Raw genomic sequence first — 20,482 nt, 5'->3', positions numbered from 1 at the left:
GCTGGATCCCCACCGAAACTAGGAAAACGGTCACCCACGCTCTGGTCACGAGCCGACTGGACTACGGAAACACCCTCTACGCCGGTACCACCGCAAAACTCCAGAAAAACCTCCAACACATCCAGAACGCTTCAGCCAGGCTCATATTAGACATCCCGCGTAAAGAACACATCTCTGGTCACCTGAAAAACCTCCACTGGCTCCCCGTCAATAAGAGGATTACTTTCCGGCTCCTAACCCACGCACACAAAGCACTCTACGAAATCGGACCCGAATGCCTCAACACACGACTGTCCTTCTACACCCCCTCCCGCCAGCTACGATCCTCCAACCAAGCCCTTGCCACTGTACCTCGCATCAACAAAACCACCATGGAAGGCAGATCCTTCTCCTACCTGGCAGCGAAAACCTGGAACTCACTTCCCACTCACCTTCGCCTTACTCAGAACCACCTAGCATTCAGAAATCAACTTAAAACGTGGATATTTGACAAGTAATTCCCCACCCTTCTTCAAGCGCCTTGAGACCCTCTGGGTATGTAGCACGCTATATAAATTTATTGACTTGACTTGACTTGACATCAGGGAAAGTTTTTTTTACTCTAATATTTTAGGGGGGGGAGACACTCCATGGGCAACACCTTGTGGCACCTCCACCCGGGCCATGGCAGACTTTCTGTTCCACCTAGAAGGTGAATCGAGATTGTTTACCCTCAGGCTGCCCCCTATGGGGCAGAAAGCACACTAGACACCAGGGTAAAAAGGCGGGAAAAGAAGTAGGGGTGGTGTGACCTGCCCATGCATTAGCCTGTGCCCCCACCCCAGAATGGGCCCAAGCAGGGAAGTATACCAAACCAAGACATTTGTTAGGGATTCTGTGGATCGTCACAGATTACAGAACTTTTGCTCCCCGAAATGTGAGGAAAATGTATGTTTTTTGCCAAAGTTTGTGGTTTGAAGAGCATTGTGGATAAGAAAAGGTGGAGGTATCTACACAAGCGAGACCACCTTGGATTCTCCTGGGTGTCTAGTTTTCAGAAATGCCTGGATTTGGTAGATATTCCTGAGTGGCAGCCAAGCCCAGGGACAAAATCCACAGCTACCAATATTGCAAAAACAGGCTTATTTTTGAGTGGTAACATTTTATCTGTCAATGTTGTGTTTTGGGGCCTTTCCTGCTGCTGGAACTGGGCCCACCTACACAAGTGGGGTAATATTTTTATCGGCACAAGTATGGGGTATTAGGAAATTTGTGGTTCCCCGAAAATCATAGAACTTTCTTTAAGAGAAATGCAGGGAAAACACATGTTGAGTGGTACAATGTTATCTATCCATGTTGTGTTTTGGGGCCTTTCCTGCTGCTGGAACTGGGCCCAACTATACAAGTGGGGTAATATTTTTATCGGCACAAGTATGGTATATTAGGAAATTTATGGTTCCCCGAAAATTATAGAACTTTCTTTCAGAGAAATGCAGGGAAAACACGTTTTTAGCCAAAGTTTGAGATTTTCAAGGTTGTATGGGCAAGAAAACGTCATGCAATCCATGTGAGACACACCATTCTGGACTCGCATGGGTGCTCTAGTTTTCAGAAATGGTACGTTTCCGCGTGTGATGACTGAGCACTGGCCCAAAATCCAAAGCTACCCACATTGCAAAAAAGGTTGGTTGTGAATGGAAAACTTTGATTTGTTAATGTTCATCATCATCATAATCTTTATTCAGCTAAACTCAAGTTAACTATAAAAGATACAAACATTATAAAGCAGACATAAATGCATCAAAAAATTGAGATGCACATACTAAACAGCAAATAATCAAGCCAATACATTCGATGAGCCTCCCCATACAGGTTAATTCCATAGAACACTAGACACACTACTCGTCAAACAATTCAAAGTAATAATTATAATTAATTAGCGACTTAAAATACTTGCAACAAAAAAACAAACAACACTGCAAAAATACCAATGCTGACGCACCTGATTAAAATGACAACCTTTTAAAACAGGAATCATAAAATCTCACCTTGGTTTCTCATAATATTTGCAAAACATCACGAAGTGTAGGATATCTTGAAGAGACATAAGGTCGCAACCACAGATACCTAGATTTTGCATTTCACCCAGAGGTTTTAGAACTACGAATAACAAATGTACTAAATTCATCCTGAACTTTTTAAGCAAAAAGCAGTGATGGTTCTTAATTACTGCAGTGAGATACCGCTTCATAATAGGAGCAGTTTATAGGAGTACGTACCTCTGACTGAGACTTTAGAAAGTTCTAGGCTTTTCCTTTCACCCTGTCGCCTCAATGAAAAATGTATTGTTGGCCTAACGGCTAGGGCGGTCGACCTCGAATCTGGAGAACTGGGTTCGAGTCTCGGCAATGACGCTGAACATCCTGTGATTCTGGGCAAATCACTTAATCTCCCCGTGCCTAACAAAAATGAACGTGTCCTCATGTAATGCAACTGGTGCTATGTAAAGCGCTCTGATACCCAATTAGGGTCAAGTTCGCGCTATATAAAACTCTGTAAAATAAAAAATAAAATAAAATAAATCACTTCTAACCAAGGACATTGGATTATCAAACAACTCCTGACTCCATATTGCTGAGAAAGAATTCTTGATGTAACTAAGCTCAGGCATCCTCTTGACATTGTCCATAGAGAGACAATTAAGCAAGATGCCTCTATGTAATTGGGTGTCCCCACTGCACTAGAGAGAAACCCAGCAGAGAAGGGGGCAGAGTGCCAAGGTGTCAGAAAGATAATTTGCACCTAGTTTCACATGCACTACAAAAGAAGGCACACCTTGTGGCACACTCAAAACTGCCAAAAGAATTTGCGTTTGCAAACCTGAAGTTGGGATCAATTTATATACCCCCAAATGTGTCTACCAGAAGCAACCTTCGAAATACATGTTGCTTGGTAGGCCTTCAATAATGCTTTCAAAGGTTGCCTGCCCAACCTGGATGCAAAACCAGTGACTGAAGAGATCAACCACTTCAATTCCATATTTCTTGCTTCAATAAGGGGCTTCCAACTGAGTTGTTAATCAAACAAAATGCTTTAAAAAGGAACCTTCTGTAAGATATGACCTTGAACTCACAAGGCCCTGTTTTAGTAGATCTAGGGCCATTAATCACAATAAAAGATTTATTAAAATAAGTTGACGAATCTAGACCTTCCATAAAAGAGACACAGTCAAGAAGAATTTGCAATCCCATGACAGTCCTTGCTAAAAGAACAGCATTGTCCACTTAAAGCAGAACTGGAATAGGTATTTTCCAGGGGGCAGTCTGCTCCTGATGCTAATAAAGTGCTCTCTAAACTGTTAATGAATAAAGTAACTAGAAATGGCACAAGAATACATCCTTAATTGGCATCGTTAATTATACCAAAAGATAGATCTTGAACAATAAGAGTTTCTGGCATAACATACTGAAGCATTAGTATCCATATGGACATCCATCAAAAAAAGATAAAGGTCCTGATTGACCCGTAACACAAAGAGAATGTTCCACAGCTTCGAAAGATTAACTGGGTCAAAAGCTGAAGAAAGATCCATGAAAGCCTTATGGATCGAGCCTGATCTTGCCATTGTATATTTATTCAAAATTAAAAACAAGTCATCCAATCACTCTCACAACAGAATCAAGAAAGGAAATGGGTCTACACAGGGTGGATTATTCTTGTCCCCCTTCTTAAACACCAGTACTAGGACAGAGGACCATAAGCATAAAGGCCGTGACTTAACAGCTGCAGACAAAGGAGGCCATATCACTGGTTCTTTAATATATAACTCAGACAGGAATCCATCTGGAACCAGTGTCTTGCCCCTTGCTAGTCTCAAATTCTCCAGCTTGACTTCCTCGAATGTGAAAGCTAGGTTTAACCCCACATTTTCAGACAACCTTCACCCCTTAACAATGGATTTGTAAATGTTGCATTTTGGGGCCTTTACTGTCACAGTGCAGGACCTACACACATAAATGGGGTATAATCTTTATCAAGACAAACTTGGGAAATCTGAATGGTAGGACATTTGTGGATACCCCAGGCTCCAAACCTTTGCTCACAGAATGAAGAAACTTTTTAGCCAAAATTTGAGATCTGCAATGCCTTATGGATAAGAAAACCCAGTGATGCAAGTCACACCTCACATACAGTCTGGAATCCCCTGGTTGTCTAGTTTTCAAAAATGTTTGAGTTTGGTAGGTTTCCCTGGATGGTGGCAGGGTCTGGGACCAAATTCTGCAGGTACCCACATCACGAAACTGGGTAATTTGTAGCTCAGATTTTTTTATGTCTCCACATCATGTTTTGTGGTGTTTTGTTTTGGAGACTCTAGGCAATGCCACATAAGTAGATTACCATTTTATTGACATAAGTTTAGGAACACTTGGTGTTAGGAACTCTCTGGATCACCACAGCACTTAGTGCATTCTCTCACAGAAATGTGAGGAACATGCGTGCTTTTTGCCAACGTATGAAGTTTGCAAAGCCTTATGGGTACATAAATGTAGTGGGATCCACATGAATCACACCACCCTAGACTTTCTTGAGTGTAGTGTAGTTTTTAGAAATGCCTAGGTTTAGTAGGATTCTTTGGGTGGTGGCTGAGCTAGAGCCCAGATTTCTAGTATGCACATCGTAAAATACGAGTTTATTTTGCTGGCAGGTATGTGCCTTTTTTGGTGTTTTGTGCTGCGGATGCTAAGGCCAGTCACACAGGTGGGGTGCTGTTTTTATCAGACCACATATGAGAAATAAAATAGCAGAACATTTGTTATTACCAATTTTGTTATCATAAATTCAATTTCTCTGCATTTTTGGCTTCCAAATGTAAGCCAGTGTGGAAGGAAAAGCACATTTCATAAAATGTCCTTTGAATAACATGATCCTATAGATAACCCCAAATTCACAGGTCACCAATTGCTATTTTTTCTACTTCTTGTCATTAATTTTTTATTTCATCAATTATTGTCCTAGGTAAAAACGTTCATGGATCTACACAAATGACCCCTTGCTGAATTCATAGCGTTGTCTATGTTTCTGAAATGTGTAGCTTTCTGTTTACACCAAATTGCAAGTTGGTTCAACCCATAAAATTGAGGAAAATCGACTATCTCTTAAAAATGTAAAATCTGTGGTAAATATGTTTTTGCAAGAACTCCTCTTGTTCCATAAACCTGTGAAGAGGGTTATCCTAGCACAGCAAAGCTCTTATTAATGGCATTGTTAGGGAAAAAGGCATACCCTTTTTTGCACACTTAATTTCACATTTCACCTCCCCCAAACAATAATTTGCTTTCTTTTGGTTATTTTCTCAGTTCCTATAGGGTAATACACAAACCCTGTGTACCTTTAGTCCCACTGAGATGTTTGAAACAAGCATTTGCAATGCAATAGGTCCCGCATTTACGCGAGTTAGAGCTATTGGCATTGTAAATGACATTGCCTTTTATTTATGTTTTGTTTTTTAACCACATGGCTGCTAGGCGTTTTCCCGTCCTGCGCTAAAAAATCTAAAACACCATAAATCATGACGAGCTGGCCTTGTCATCCGCGCACGGCAGGTAAGCGCCATGACGAGCTGGGTCATTAGCTTCGAAGGGGTTAAATCACAAATGAAAGGCATTGTCATTTACAATGCCAATAGCTCAAACTTGCGGTAAATGCAAGACTTATTACATGGCACATACTTGTTTTAAGGCGGCAACCGAGTGTGGTGTCCCTGAATGGTGAGCCGCGCTAAGTATTAAAGTTTTACAAAATAAAAAAATAACGCCACGCTCATCAAGTTGGTTTTTTTCAAATATAAAGTGAGGGCGGTGAAATTTTGATCCTAAAGTTTAAATTTGGAACCAAGTCTTCATCAGAACATACAAAGTAGACATCTCTTTTTTTGAGATAGGATGGTAATGTAAAAAATCTGAATAAAACGGAATGCGCACACCAATCCGCCGTAAAGTATACAAAATAAGCTCCTTGGATATGTATCAGCTGCTGATCTCTACAGTCGCTGTGTGTGAATGTGCAGGAGCCTGACTGATTTAGTTTGTGGACGCCAATAGCACCATTTCATACAAACGATTTTGATATTCATCAATCACTTTATTTACTTAAACTGCTCAGCGCCAGGTTAACATACAGAAAACTCTGACTGAAGAGGCAGAATCAGTAAATTTAAATTGAGATACTGGAGTGGCTAAATAACTGTAAGTCATGCTGAGCTAACATTGGCATTTGAGTCATTTTTAAGGCCCACATCTAAGGAGTTTATGCGTGAATGATCAATATGAACTTGCCTGTATAACACTGTAATCTTACAAAACAGTCATTTCTCAAATTGTTGGAATGACAGGGAGTACAAAAACATTGCCGGGTGAGAGATGAGAAATTGGGAATGTTAGGATGATTAAGCAGTTGGAAAGGAATGTCACGCACACAAGCACAGCTGTTTGACTGGCGGGAATACTTGGGGTCCAATCAGCAGATCTACAGGAGAGACCATAATAAGGGTTTGCACCATCACAGCCAGTACTAGATGTGGAAAAGGAATTGTTTACAATAACCCAGTTGGATAGAAATATGGGCCTACATTAATATAGCCCTATGAGGTGTGAAGGTATCGAAGCCACATAGAAGGTGTGTGCACAGCTTTATGAGTGGTGGAGGAAGACGAATTCAGGGAATGGTAAATTAGCAAAGTGACTTAATGCACTTTGTTATATACGAGAAGCTTTCTCGCTGATCAACTTTTATACATGTCCACATTACAAAGCAAAAACATTGTGTCTCTGTTGTGACAGCGATTCAACTCGTGGTGTTTTAGGTCACGCTGCTGTTGCAGTGCTCCTGCACCCGGTGCTAACCATGTGGCACGTCATCGTCCGTGCAAGGGTATTGTGAAAACTGCTGCTCCCTAGGCTGCGGATGTTCTTTGACGGGAACAAGGATGGAAAGTGAAAGCACGCCATGCGCGTGTTGTGCTAAAACGCAGTGAGCCGTAGACATGCACATCTCCTGTCCCCCTTTGGAAGATAAATCGACAGCAATAGATCTCGGCAAAGCGAGCATCGCATGTGCTGCATCGCTAGACGAGACATAAAAAAGGACCCAAATTGGGCTTGGATACCTTGTGTAAAACAGAATTTATTAAGGCCAAAGAGCGAAGTGCCCCAAACACAAAAAAGGGCTCAGCACTGGGGGTGGAAAAGCCTCAGCAACTAAGGGGTTGAACTGTACCATCTGAAATAAGGAACTTTTGGTCATAAAGAGATCTTTTGAGGATTGGAGGCATTATTTGTTAGGAGCCAAACACACTTTGGCCGTACATACTTTGATGTTGGCTTTGTTTTTTTGTATTATTATAGTTTTGTGATTACCTATAGGCCAGGTAAAAGAATAGGAAGGCTGATGCTTTATTATGACAAACTCACTTGGAAAATTAAGATAAGGTGACAAAACTCTGCTACCATTAATTGCCCCCCAAAAGGTGTTGACTGGTCATTTCATACCTTTAATTAATGTAGATATATTTTTGACCGAGGTACATACAGAATATGCTTTTGTTGCCTTATTTGCACTTTTCTCTCTCTCTTTTTGCCTTTTTCCTTTTGCCTTTTGCCTTTTTTAGCACGTTTTCCCCTGGCGCTACTGCCCCCCTGGCCCCTCCCCCCCCCCAGCATGACCAGTGCAACCGGCCCAATCCAGCTCCCCTCCCCGCTCCCGCCTCCTAGCTGTCAAGCCCTCCCCGACCCCTACTTAATGGCAGCCAGTGCGCGGCTGCACAGCGGCCGCACCGCCTGGGCGCCAAAGGCAAGCCCGTCTGCGCCTGTCCGTGACCCGACTGCAACCAGCGCCAGGAACCCTGGATCTCTGCACCGCCAACGCTATAACTCAGTGGCACTCCACGCTTCCAACCCAGGCCGCAACAACAACTGCAAACTAGCATCACCAGCCGACACCCACGGACCCTTCAGCTGTCACCGCTGCCGACACACCTGCAGCACCGCCAAGACCTCTGACCCAGCGCAATCCACCCGCAATAACACAACCAAACCGAAGACGTTCGATCCCTCCACAAACACACAACCGAAATCTGGGACCTCCTCGACAGCACTACCCCGAACGTAGCATTCTTTACGGAAACCTGGACCAACACCACCTCGGGACTGGACATCGCCATCGCCATTCCCCAAGGATACAAGATCTCCAGGAAGGACCGCCCCTTCCACCCTGGAGGAGGAATTGCCATCGTCCACAAATCCACCCTTCGCCTGAGCACACTCCCCGACGAGCCCACAGACCTGATGGAACACCTTCACTTCAAGATACTGGCCAGCCCTACCTCCACCCTCCATGGAACCCTCATCTACCGACCCCCTGGACCTCCATCACGGACATCTTCTCCCCGCATGCCATCGCGTCCACCAAGTACACCCTACTGGGAGACCTCAACTTCCACCTCGACAACCAACTGGACCCCAGCACCACATCCCTTCTGGCCAACCTCCACAATATTGGACTCTGCCAGACAGACCCTCCAGGATTTTGCTGTAAGCCGCAAAATCGGCACATTTGTAAAAATGCCGCAATTTTTACAAAAGTGGCCGCGAAATCTGCACTTTTGTAAACATTCCGTGATTTTTACAAAAGTGCCAAACACCTTAGTATTGTTCATTCTCTTAGCAGGGGCGGTTCCTTAATTAGGGCTGAGGGGCGCCACCCCCACCTCAATTCTAGTCTCCTATTTTATTTTTTCGAACTAGAGACAGTCACTATACATTTAGAACTCTGACCTCGTTCTGTTCGAGAGTCAGGCACAATCAAGTTGGGCGCTTTGGAAAGGCACATGCGCAAATTAGCATGTGCCTGCCTTCGCACGTTTTAAAGGGCTTACCTTGTATCAGCCCTGGTCCTCTGTGCCCTGCAAGAATGTTAGGCCACTGCCCTATATGACGCAGAGCAGCCTCTCTGAGGGTGGCAGTGTGGCAGGCTCTCCACAGTGAAATCTGTGACACGCATTCCTTGTGAAATAACAAAGGTGAGCAGAACATAGAACTGCTGGCAGTTAGTGGAAAGTATGATTTAGGGCAGGAAACAGGAAGAGGGGATTTAGAGCCGGATTTTCATTCATGGTTCGATGTATTCCGGTACTGGCACCAGAAGTCACAAAAAGAGAGAACATTATTTTATTTACAAATTTGAATTGCTCAAACTCTTCCTATGTGCAATGGAGTGCTTTACAGGAGCACTAGATTTCATTACAAATTTGTTTATTTTTTATTTTTGCCACCGAAGATTGAATGGTGTGCCTCGAATCAAATAGCTTGGCACACCCACAGCGAGACTCGATCTTCCTTCTCTAGATGCAAAGTTGACATCTATGACCCAAATCTTCCCACCTTTCTTTGTCAAACTAGCCCCTTCTATGACCTTAATGGCTTGACCTTCGCTCACATGTGAGTGGCGAGGTTGATTTCCTGGCTAAGCTCTGCCAATACAGTCATGAAAAAACCTTTAAAGACAAATTGAAAAATATAAGGGACTAAGGGCCCGATGTAGGAAGGCATTTACCGGTCGGTAACGGCCGAATTCGGCCGTTACCGACTGGTAAATGCCTTTTCCTATGTAGGAGGCATTTATTTACAGATTCAGGGCCAGATGTAGGTCGGTCGGTAACGGCCGAAAATCGGTATTTTCGGCCGTTACCGACCGGTATACATGATTTGGCATGTAGGTGCAATATTTTACAGAATCGATAACTTTACCGATTCGGTAAAGTTACCGATTCGGTAAAATACCGAATCGGTAATTTTACCGATTCGGAGCCACCCATATGTAGGTGGGACTCTTCAGAGTCCCAGAAGCCTTAACGAATCGGTATTTTACCATCAAATCCAATTTGATGGTAAAATACCGATTTCAGGTGTGCATGCACATGTGTGCATGCACACCTAGCCATGTGACAGGCAGACCTGCCCTTAGGGCATGTATGCCTGCCACATGGCACCCAAGCCCGTTTTGGGGGTGCCAGGGGGTGTCAAAGTGACACCCCCTGCACCCTTGTGAATTCGGTATTTACCGATTCGGTAAATACCGAATCGGTAATGCCCATTCATTCCTATGGGCTTCAAAGCTCATAGGAATGAATGGGCATTACCGATTCGGTATTTACCGAATCGGTAAATACCGAATTCATCCGATTCGGTATTCCAGCACATCTGGAATACCTACATGTCGGACCCATTGATTTACCGATTTTAAATTACCGAATGGGTAAAATTCGGTAATTTAAAATCGGTAAATCAATTTTACCTACATCGGGCCCTCAGTATTTTTACTGATTCTGTATTTACCGAATTGGTACAATTACCGAATTGGTAAATACAGACTCGGTAAAAATACAGATTCTGTAAATTTTAATGTAAGTAGCACTGTTGACAGTGCTAGAGGCCTCTAATAATTCGTTATTTACCACCCAATACAATTGGGTGGTAAATAAGGAATTCGTGTACATGCACATCTGTGCATGTACACCTGTGCCATGTGTCACACATACATGCCCTAAGGGCATGTATGTGTGTCACATTGCACATAAGCCAAAATCAGAGGTGCTACAGGGTGTCAAAGTGACACCATTTTCCCCCTGGCAGGATTCGGTATTTACTGATTTGGTAATTACCGAATCGGTATTTGCCATTGGTTCATATGGGCTTCAAGGCCCATAGGAATCAATGCCAAATACCGATTCGTTAATTACCGAATCGGTAAATACCGAATCTTACCGATTCGGTAATCAATTAGGTAAAAATACCTACATCCCCAGTGCCAGTTCTTAAATACCGAATCGGTATGATTCGGTATTTAAGAAGTGGTAATCTGGGATTACCTACATCGGGCCCTAGGGGCCCGATGTAGGAAGGCATTTACCGGTCGGTAACGGCCGAATTCGGCCGTTACCGACCGGTAAATGCCTTTTCCTATGTAGGAGGCATTTATTTACAGATTCAGGGCCAGATGTAGGTCGGTCGGTAACGGCCGAAAATCGGTATTTTCGGCCGTTACCGACCGGTATACATGATTTGGCATGTAGGTGCAATATTTTACAGAATCGATAACTTTACCGATTCGGTAAAGTTACCGATTCTGTAAAATACCGAATCGGTAATTTTACCGATTCGGAGCCACCCATATGTAGGTGGGACTCTTCAGATTCCCAGGAGCCTTAACGAATCAGTATTTTACCATCAAATCCAATTTGATGGTAAAATACCGATTTCAGGTGTGCATGCACATGTGTGCATGCACACCTAGCCATGTGACAGGCAGACCTGCCCTTAGGGCATGTATGCCTGCCACATGGCACCCAAGCCCGTTTTGGGGGTGCCAGGGGGTGTCAAAGTGACACCACCTGCACCCTTGTAAATTCGGTATTTACCGATTCGGTAAATACCGAATCGGTAATGCCCATTCATTCCTATGGGCTTCAAAGCCCATAGGAATGAATGGGCATTACCGATTCGGTATTTACCGAATCGGTAAATACCGAATTCATCCGATTCGGTATTCCAGCACATCTGGAATACCTACATGTCGGACCCATTGATTTACCGATTTTAAATTACCGAATCGGTAAAATTCGGTAATTTAAAATCGGTAAATCAATTTTACCTACATCGGGCCCTCAGTATTTTTACTGATTCTGTATTTACCGAATCAGTACAATTACCGAATCGGTAAATACAGACTCGGTAAAAATACCGATTCAGTAAATTCTAATGTAAGTAGCACTGTTGACAGTGCTAGAGGCCTCTAATAATTCGTTATTTACCACCCAATACAATTGGGTGGTAAATAAGGAATTCGTGTACATGCACATCTGTGCATGTACACCTGTGCCATGTGTCACACATACATGCCCTAAGGGCATGTATGTGTGTCACATTGCACATAAGCCAAAAACAGAGGTGCTACAGGGTGTCAAAGTGACACCATTTTCCCCCTGGCAGGATTCAGTATTTACTGATTCGGTAATTACCGAATCGGTATTTGCCATTGATTCATATGGGCTTCAAGGCCCATAGGAATCAATGCCGAATACCGATTCGTTAATTACCGAATCGGTAAATACCGAATCTTACCGATTCGGTAATCAATTAGGTAAAAATACCTACATCCCCAGTGCCAGTTCTTAAATACCGAATCGGTATGATTCGGTATTTAAGAAGTGGTAATCTGGGATTACCTACATCGGGCCCAAGGTCTGCCTGTTATTTAATCTCTTCTGTGCTAAACCTTTTTTCTGTTTTTCGTTGCTCTAAACATCCGCTTTAGCATTGAGGAAAGGTCTTCTATGGGTATTCGGCTTCATGACAGTCTGTTCTCACAAAACAGCCTTTATTGAATTCAGAACCTGGGATCTGGCTCGCTAGTTTGATGTTTGCTTGGCAGGCATGATTCCTGGGTGTATTTACTGACCACAAAGTTTAATGGTTTTAAAAATGTTGCATAGAAATGATTACACAGGACAAGTGTGCTGCGCCTTCAACAAATCTCATGCAGTCACTAACTGATTGTTGTTTCTGTGTGAAAATTATTAAACAATTGAACTTTATGGTGCGTGAAAATCGCATGGTGAGCAGTTTTACATTTTGTCACACGACCTTGCAGTCTCTAAATTGTTGCTAAACTGAAATGAAAGGAAAAGGTTGATAGTGCACCCTCCGCCTTTCTCTGTGCTGAAGCTGTTATGGTCTATGTATATGCACAATGCGCCCTCCCTGGCCTGTGCCCAACAAAAGTATTAGTAGGTTGCAGGGCCATGTTTCAGTCATCTTCCTGAGAGTCATTTAAGATTGCAACAGGGTTGGGAGGGGACCAAGGACAGGGCAATGAGCATGACAAAAGGTGCTGCACTCCCAGGCAAGAGGAGGGCTTTACTTACGCCCACATGGTGCTGCATGCAGTACACCATCCCTGATTACGTCTACAAGCAGGCCACTAGGAAGTGACTGAAGGCAAAACACACATGTTTTTGGCACATGCTCATTTCAGGGGTCTTAGCTGCATTTTAGATATTGTAGTTCTATCATTTAGCCACTTATAAAACTGGGATTACAAGTCCCAGAATGCAAAGGAAAACAATCTGATCTGGATGAGCTGGGATAGTTTAGAACATCTCTTGCAACCTCTTTCCTTTCCAAGGGATAACAACCTTCACCTGTGGGGGCTGCTTCCTCTGTTCCATATCCCAGGTTGCCTATTTCAAGCGGAATACTCTGCTAAAACAGTTTCCTTTGATTTACGGCTGAAAATGAATGATTATGAGTAAAATACAGTGCCGCAAAAATGCAGCTAAATTTCCATATTTGTGCCGCTAAATTTCCATATTTATGCCGCTAAATTTGCTAATCCATGCCGCTATATCCTGGGGGGTCTGGCCAGATTGTGACGAGCCCACGCACTCAGCAGGACACACCCTTGACCCATCTTCACAACAGGAAACTCCATCACCTTCAGCCACACCACCGAACTCCCATGGACTGACCATCGATGCGTCCACTTCACCTTCAGAACACCCACCATCCACAGACGGTAGCACCTGCTCCCACGAAGAAACTGGACCAGAATCACTGACGACCAGCTAACCTCATCACTCAGCAACTCCACCCCAACCATTGCGGAAAATGACGACTCCAGCACCACAGCCTGAACCCTGCATAGATAGATCTCCGACAGCGCCAACACCATAGCCCCCTCAAGAAAAACAACAACACCCATGCCAAGAAAGCTATATGGTTCACCTCTGAACTTCAAGAGTCCAGACGCACTTGCCGCGGCCTCGAAAAGGCCTGGAGGAACGCAAAATCCACAGAAGTCCACAACAACTTCAGAGCCGCCCCCACCGACATCCCTCCCTCACAAGACCTCTGCAACAAACTCAGCACCGTTTTCCACCACAAGATCAAGAACATCTACGACTACTTCGATGAAGACAACCAACACACTGAACACTCACGACCACCCCGACACTCTGAAGCCAGCGATCGACAACTGGACAGCTGTCACCACCGAAGACACACTGAAGACGATGAAGTCAATCCACTCTGGGGCCCCCATGGACCCCTGCCCCTACCACATTTTCAACAGAGCTGCCGACACCATCGCACCCATGCTCTGACTCACCATCAACCGCTCCCTGGCAACGGCCTCGTTCCTTTACGACTGGAAAAATGCTGAGATCAATCCCCTCCTGAAGAAACACTCGGTGGACCCCACCAACCTCAAAAACTACAGACCCATCTCCCTGCTCCTGTTCCCAGCGAAAATCATCGAGAAAGCCATCAACAGCCAACTCGGGACATTCATCGAAGAGCACAACATCCTCAACTCCTCCCAATTCGGCTTCAGAAAAAAACACAGTACGGAAACCGCCCTCCTTGCCGCAAAAGATGACATCTGTACCTTACTGGACAAAGGAGAAACAACAGCCCTCATCCTCCTCAACCTCTAAGCGGCGTTCGACATAGTATCTCACCACACCCTAACACGCAGACTCCACGACGCAGGGATCCAAGACAAGGCCCTCGACTGGATCCGCTCCTTCCTCTCCGGCAGAACGCAGCGGGTCAGACTCCCCCCTTCCCTCTCAGACCCTACACCTACCACCTGCGGAAACCCCCTGGGGTCCTCCCTCAGCCCTACGCTCTTCAATGTCTACATAGCTCCACTCGCCCCCATCATCAGAACTTACGGACTCAACATTGTGTCATACGCAGACAACGCCCAACTCATCCTCTCCCTATCCAATAAACCCAACACCGCCAGACACAACTTTCGAGAAGGAACGGAAGCTGTCACCAAATGGATGAAAAACAGCTGCCTACAACTAAACACAAGCAAAACGGAAGTACTCATCATGGGCCCAAACCCAGATGCCTGGAACGACATCTGGTGGCCTCCCGCCTTCGGAATCCCGCCCACCCCCACGGACCACGCACGCTACCTGGGAATCATCCTGGACTCACAGCTCAAAATGGACCGCCAGATCAACTCCGTCTCGTCTTTCTGCTCCCACACCCTCCGTCTTCTACGTAAGACCTTTAAATGGATCCCCCTCGAACACAGAAAGACTGTCACTCGTGCCCTGGTCACCAGCAGGCTCGACTACTGCAACGCGCTCTATGCCGGGATAAACATAACCCTCACCCGCAAGCTACAGAACATCCAAAACGCCACCGCAAGACTGGTCCTCAACCTTTCAAGCCACTGCCACATCTCCCAGCACCTGCGCATACTCCACTGATTCCCCATTGAAGCTAGAGTCACCTTCAAGATGCTAACCCACGCTCAAAAGGCCCTCCACGACACCGGACCAGCATACCTGAATGGCCAACTCAAATTCCACGCACCCCAAAGGACCCTACAATCAGCCCAGCTCTCCTACGACATGGTCCCCGCACCAGAAAGACAAGATTGAGAGGCCGTTCCTTCTTTTTCCGCGTGGCCACTGCCTGGAACAAACTTCCGCTACACCTCAGACAGATAACAACGCTCCCCATCTTCGCAAGAAACCTCAAAACCTGGCCCTTCGACAGACCCCCTCCTTGATGGCCTGGAACCTGCGAACACCCCCCTCCACACACACACTCTCAGCGCCTTGAGACTATAACGGGTGAGTAGTCGCGCTTAACAAACTCCTGATTTGATTTGATTTGATTTGAATCATCAAATGGACACGTATGCTTGCTGTGTGTTTCCTTTCAATAACCGTATCACATTTAGGACACACAAACACAGCTCCTTAAAGCTCACTTTAACTAAAGAGGGATTCGGAATTGAAGGGAGACCCTGCTGGCCTGCTTCGCACCAGAGGACCCACAGTTGAACTGTTGTTTAGTACCATTTTTGACACAGGTGGCTAAAAAGATGCCAGCTGGCTGAGGCAGGGGCTCTCAGCGTAATACAGCTCACAGTTGACTTAAACATTTCTTGCAGACACGACCTAAAAATTCACGCAATAATCATTTTACCTTCACAGCCCTACAGTACTTTAATATCAAATCACTCCCTCCTAGAAGAGGGCTCGCTATCAAATGCTACGCCTGCAAGGACTCATAATATTAAATTGAGTCACATCCAAGAGCTCAACTCGTAATTCACAATGGTCTACAATTTGTTTATATAATATTTTATCCTTTTTATGAGATTTTATGGTGTTCTTTTATGCAATGGTTTTAAGTTACTATGCTAATAAACTTAACTTGACTATTCAAGATCCAGATAAATCCATGGCGTGCTATATTAAAAAGGGTTTGATTCTGGCCCAAAAGTTCCTTATCCAACATGGGCAACCAAGGACAACAGAGAGATAGAAAAAAAAGGCAATAAACCACGAATATGTGGACTAAATCACTCACAGCACTAAAACTGACAAAGCCAACTTAAAAAAATATTGTGAACGGCTGGCTTTTTAAAAATCTTTTTAACCAATTTATGACTAACTTAAGAAGTTTTAACCTTACACTAAGTGCTTCAAATGTACTCTTGAAAGATGAGGAATAAAAAAATAATACTTTTCCTCATTAATTCTATTCTTCACCAACACCAGACTGTCCTTTGGTTTATCTAGTTTGCCAGGTCCTTTAAGACTTCCTCTGTGGATCCCCCCTCCTGCCATCACTTTTTAGAATGTTCCTTTTAGAACGTGTCAGTAAAAAATTAAAATGTCTTTAAAGTGTCTGACCACTATATTTAAAATGAAGTGAAATCCAATATGACATACCAATAAAAGACTTTCACTATAAGTCTTGGAGTATAATCATATAGAAGAAAATGTTATGGCCTCTCCCGTTGTGCCAATGAAATGAACATGTTCATTATTTAAAGAGCTTTTGATTGGAGTCAACACGTTTGGTTTCTCTGTGTGTTTGCTAGTCTTAAGCCTTTCTTTGGTTTCATATGTATAATTTTCTCTCTCTTCTTTTTTCTTTGTGTTTAGCCCCAGGAAATTAGTTTTATTTTACCAACACAAATCTAACTGCTGATTCATAATAAACTAACTTAGCAGATCTCACCTGTAAGGAGAGTTGGATGGTAAGTTCAGGTAAATTATTTGGAAACTCTTTCAGATCTACCCCTCCACAGTCCACTGTTCCCTCTTGTGAACAGCTGCAGTGCTTAGGACATTTCTCAACTGGTGGAGAAAGTTCTGGCAATGTCCAAGTTGTTTCATAGTAATCCATTTCCTCTTCTTCTGGCTCACCGTAGCTCCCATTCCAGTTGTACACTAAAAGACATACAAGGAGTAGGGATTCACAGCTTTGGACCATTTTTCTCTCTGAAAAAGAGCAGAGATTGGTTTTTGGTAAGTATGCATCACGGGCAGAATTTTTCAGTGCATAATGTAAAGCTGAAAGTTTCTATACTAAATCATAAATAGTGATTTTCATTACTTAATATATCTATACTGTTGAGATTCTGTGAGATGTTAAAGTACCTTGAACAATGTAAATAAATTGAACTTCAGACACAAGGACACTTAACACCTTAGCTGTGTGTAAACATCTCTCCCCAGTGCTGCGCTGTCCATTGGAACCAGTGCTGAATGGACGTCCAATGGTCGTGCGCAGCACTGGGGATGTAGCGCTGCTGACGACCGTTGGCCGTCAGCAGCACTTAAGGGGTTAAGAGAGACTGGATGTGTAGTTTGCTATTATAGACACTAGGGAAACACAAAATACTCTATTGTAATCGCCTCATGAGCTAGTAAATCAATGACATGGTTTTTACCACAAGGACCCAGATGGAGCTGCACTTGACCAATGTTGAATGCATGTATATATGGTAAAGTCATTGTAGCAAATTCATATTTGCTCATTCTGAAGCTATATTTATTAATATTCTTCACGTAGCTCTGCTTAAACGTTTTCACTAATTTTGATGTGGCCCAAAGGCATGGCTGAACTCTTAAGGATACCTACAATCACAATCTTGACACCTGGATGTGGGATGGTGGTTAAAAGTATAATTGACTTGTACATTGACAACCTGGACAATAATCAAATCACAATCAAATATTAATAAAACAGCATTTCTTCAGCAGCACATTTGCATTAGAATCCACTGGAATTCAGGACTTCAGCAAACTACTGAAGTAGTAGCAATCACTGTCACAATTTTCTCGGTGGCCATGACCAGAGACAAGAGGGCTTTTGGTTGTTTTTCAAAGCTTTTCAAGATGTTCACAGGGAACACGTGGCACTGGGTAGTTTTAATTGTCATTGGACTGACTAGTGTCGACATTACCAACAGTGACACTTGAACAGGTTCAGGCATAAGGATACCACCAGTTTTGCTCCCTATTCTTCTACTACTGTTATGCTCCACTGGTATTTACAGCTGAACATACAAGCAGTTGGAGTAGGTGGCATGGCGAACCAGGACCCTTTGGTGCTGAGTTGTGAAAGTGATGTCAACTCACAGAATGGGTTATCTAGGAGCTTCTGGGAGGGGGTGATGTTTTACGAAAGGGCTAAATAGAAATGTGAATGATTTGATTGCTCTCTGCGACCATCACTTTGTACACTATCTTTTTTTTCTTCTGATCTATCTGTTTATTTCTCTGAGAACTCATTAGTTCCCATTTATACTTGTTTCCTTTTCTCTTCCCTCTTTGTTCCCCTTCTTTTGTATCCCACTACAACAGTTTTGATAGATAGCGGAATTGATGTAATTATGTTTTTCTATCCTTATTTTCATTATTTAAGTTTGTTACAAACTGGATAGCTGTGCTCTGCATGAAATATCAAAATTACTAATACAATAAAAAAAAGAGCAATAAAAAAAGAGTATCATATCTTCTCGGATATGTAAAAATTTTCAAATCACTGTTTAGGTAATTGGGACAGGAAGCAAACCCTACAGTGGCTATGTTATATAGACGACGTCTGGTGTCTTCGGCATGGCTCTAAGGAAGAATTCGAAATGTTCCATGGTTGGTTGAACAGTCGCCACGAAGACATAAAATTCAGTTAGGACTCAAGTTAGATCTGTATGACATTACTGGATGTGGAGGTTTCCTCAGAAGAGAATAGGCTGACCACCTCATTGCACCGCAAACCCACTGATAAAACACCATCTTACACCATAAGAGTGCTCACCAAAGAAGTCTGAAAGAAAACCTTCCGTATGGGCAGCTGCTGCGGATTAGACGGATTTGTTCAAGGAGAATTGATTATGAACAACAAGCAGCCCTTTTTCATGAACAAATGGTTATGAGAGGTTACCCAAAGAAATCGCTAAAACATGCAATAAAAAGACCTTGGTACACACCCTGCGAAGAACTCCTCAATAAGAGGGAGAAGCAACCACTGGAAAGATTGGTTTGCTTGAAAATGTTTGGCCCTGATACGAATAAATTCAAGCAGATTTTACTAAAGAACTGGCATTAGTTAGAAAACTTGGAATTACCTCTTCCGAAGCCTTTGTTTGCTATGATGAAAAATCAGAGCATTGGCCAACAAATTGTAAGGGCAGATATTTTTCCCACACAATCTAAAGGCAATCTTCGATCGCAATGGCAACTGAAACCTGTCACGGGCCACCATAAATGTGGAAATTGTTTTGCGTGTCAGTTTACAATAGAAGGATCGGAATTTGTACATAATACTATCAGATGACGCCATTCAGAATTCTTAAACTGTAAGAGCAAAAACGTGGTTTATGCTGTTCTTTGTCCTTGCCTAAAGTTGTACGTAGGCAAGGCAAATCAGCAGATTAACCAACGCATTACACAACATCGATCAAGAAAAAAAAACGAAGTATTGACAGCACCGATGGTTGAACACGTCATTGAAAAAATCCCATAGTGAAAAGGACTTAAAGTGGACAGTGTTGTTTGTGCTGAATACAACAAAACGATTAATGGATATTGACACAGCCTTAATTCAGAAGGAGGCTTACCCTATTTTAAAATGCAATAGTGCAGTCACAGGCCTAAACGGAATGACAGAATTGTCTAGAACATAACCTTCCACCCTGTAAACCACAAGTCCCATAATGCACCTCTTGTAGAGACATAGCATTCTCCCCCAGCGAGCAGTGCCATTGGTTGATTGTGTTTAACTTCATTTCCCATGAGGCCAAGCGGAGTTTGACGCGCATATGTTCTGACTAGAAATGCCCTTACTCTAGCTACTTGCCAGTCGAATGATGGCGGAATGATTCAATCAAGTTTGTTAGAAGTAAGTCTTGTAAGCATCACCCATTCATGTTGTAGACAGTGGTCTGCTTTAATTCAATTTGGTAACTGACATAACTCTTTTAGGATTTCGGGGCGCGTTCGAATTGAGGCCGTAAGTTGCGTGACAATTCCGTGCTTGTAAAGGTACAATTTTATTATGTTTTCTAAAGTCATAATTGACAGTTGAGGCGCAACGCGAGTGGTGAAGAACTGGGTTTTTAGAAC

The 20,482-nt window shown here is 43.5% G+C and overlaps 1 protein-coding gene across 2 annotated transcripts in view; it reads right to left on the bottom strand.

Moving 5' to 3' along the window:
- The window catches only part of PODN (podocan), a 429,517-nt gene that overhangs the window by 257,808 nt on the left and 151,227 nt on the right, over positions 1–20,482 (bottom strand). For both annotated transcript variants that reach the window (XM_086952453.1, XM_086952454.1), the window contains exon 2: positions 17,091–17,353. In XM_086952453.1, coding sequence (XP_086808579.1) covers positions 17,091–17,345 — 255 coding nt within the window. In that variant the 5' untranslated portion in view covers positions 17,346–17,353. The remainder of the gene's footprint in view (positions 1–17,090; positions 17,354–20,482) is intronic.

The sequence above is a fragment of the Lissotriton vulgaris genome, chromosome 1_1 (assembly GCF_964263255.1).
Source record: "Lissotriton vulgaris chromosome 1_1, aLisVul1.2, whole genome shotgun sequence".
NCBI classification, from domain to species: Eukaryota; Metazoa; Chordata; class Amphibia; order Caudata; family Salamandridae; genus Lissotriton; species Lissotriton vulgaris.
Note: the sequence above shows the minus strand (reverse complement) of the source record. Positions and strands in the feature narration are given on the sequence as shown.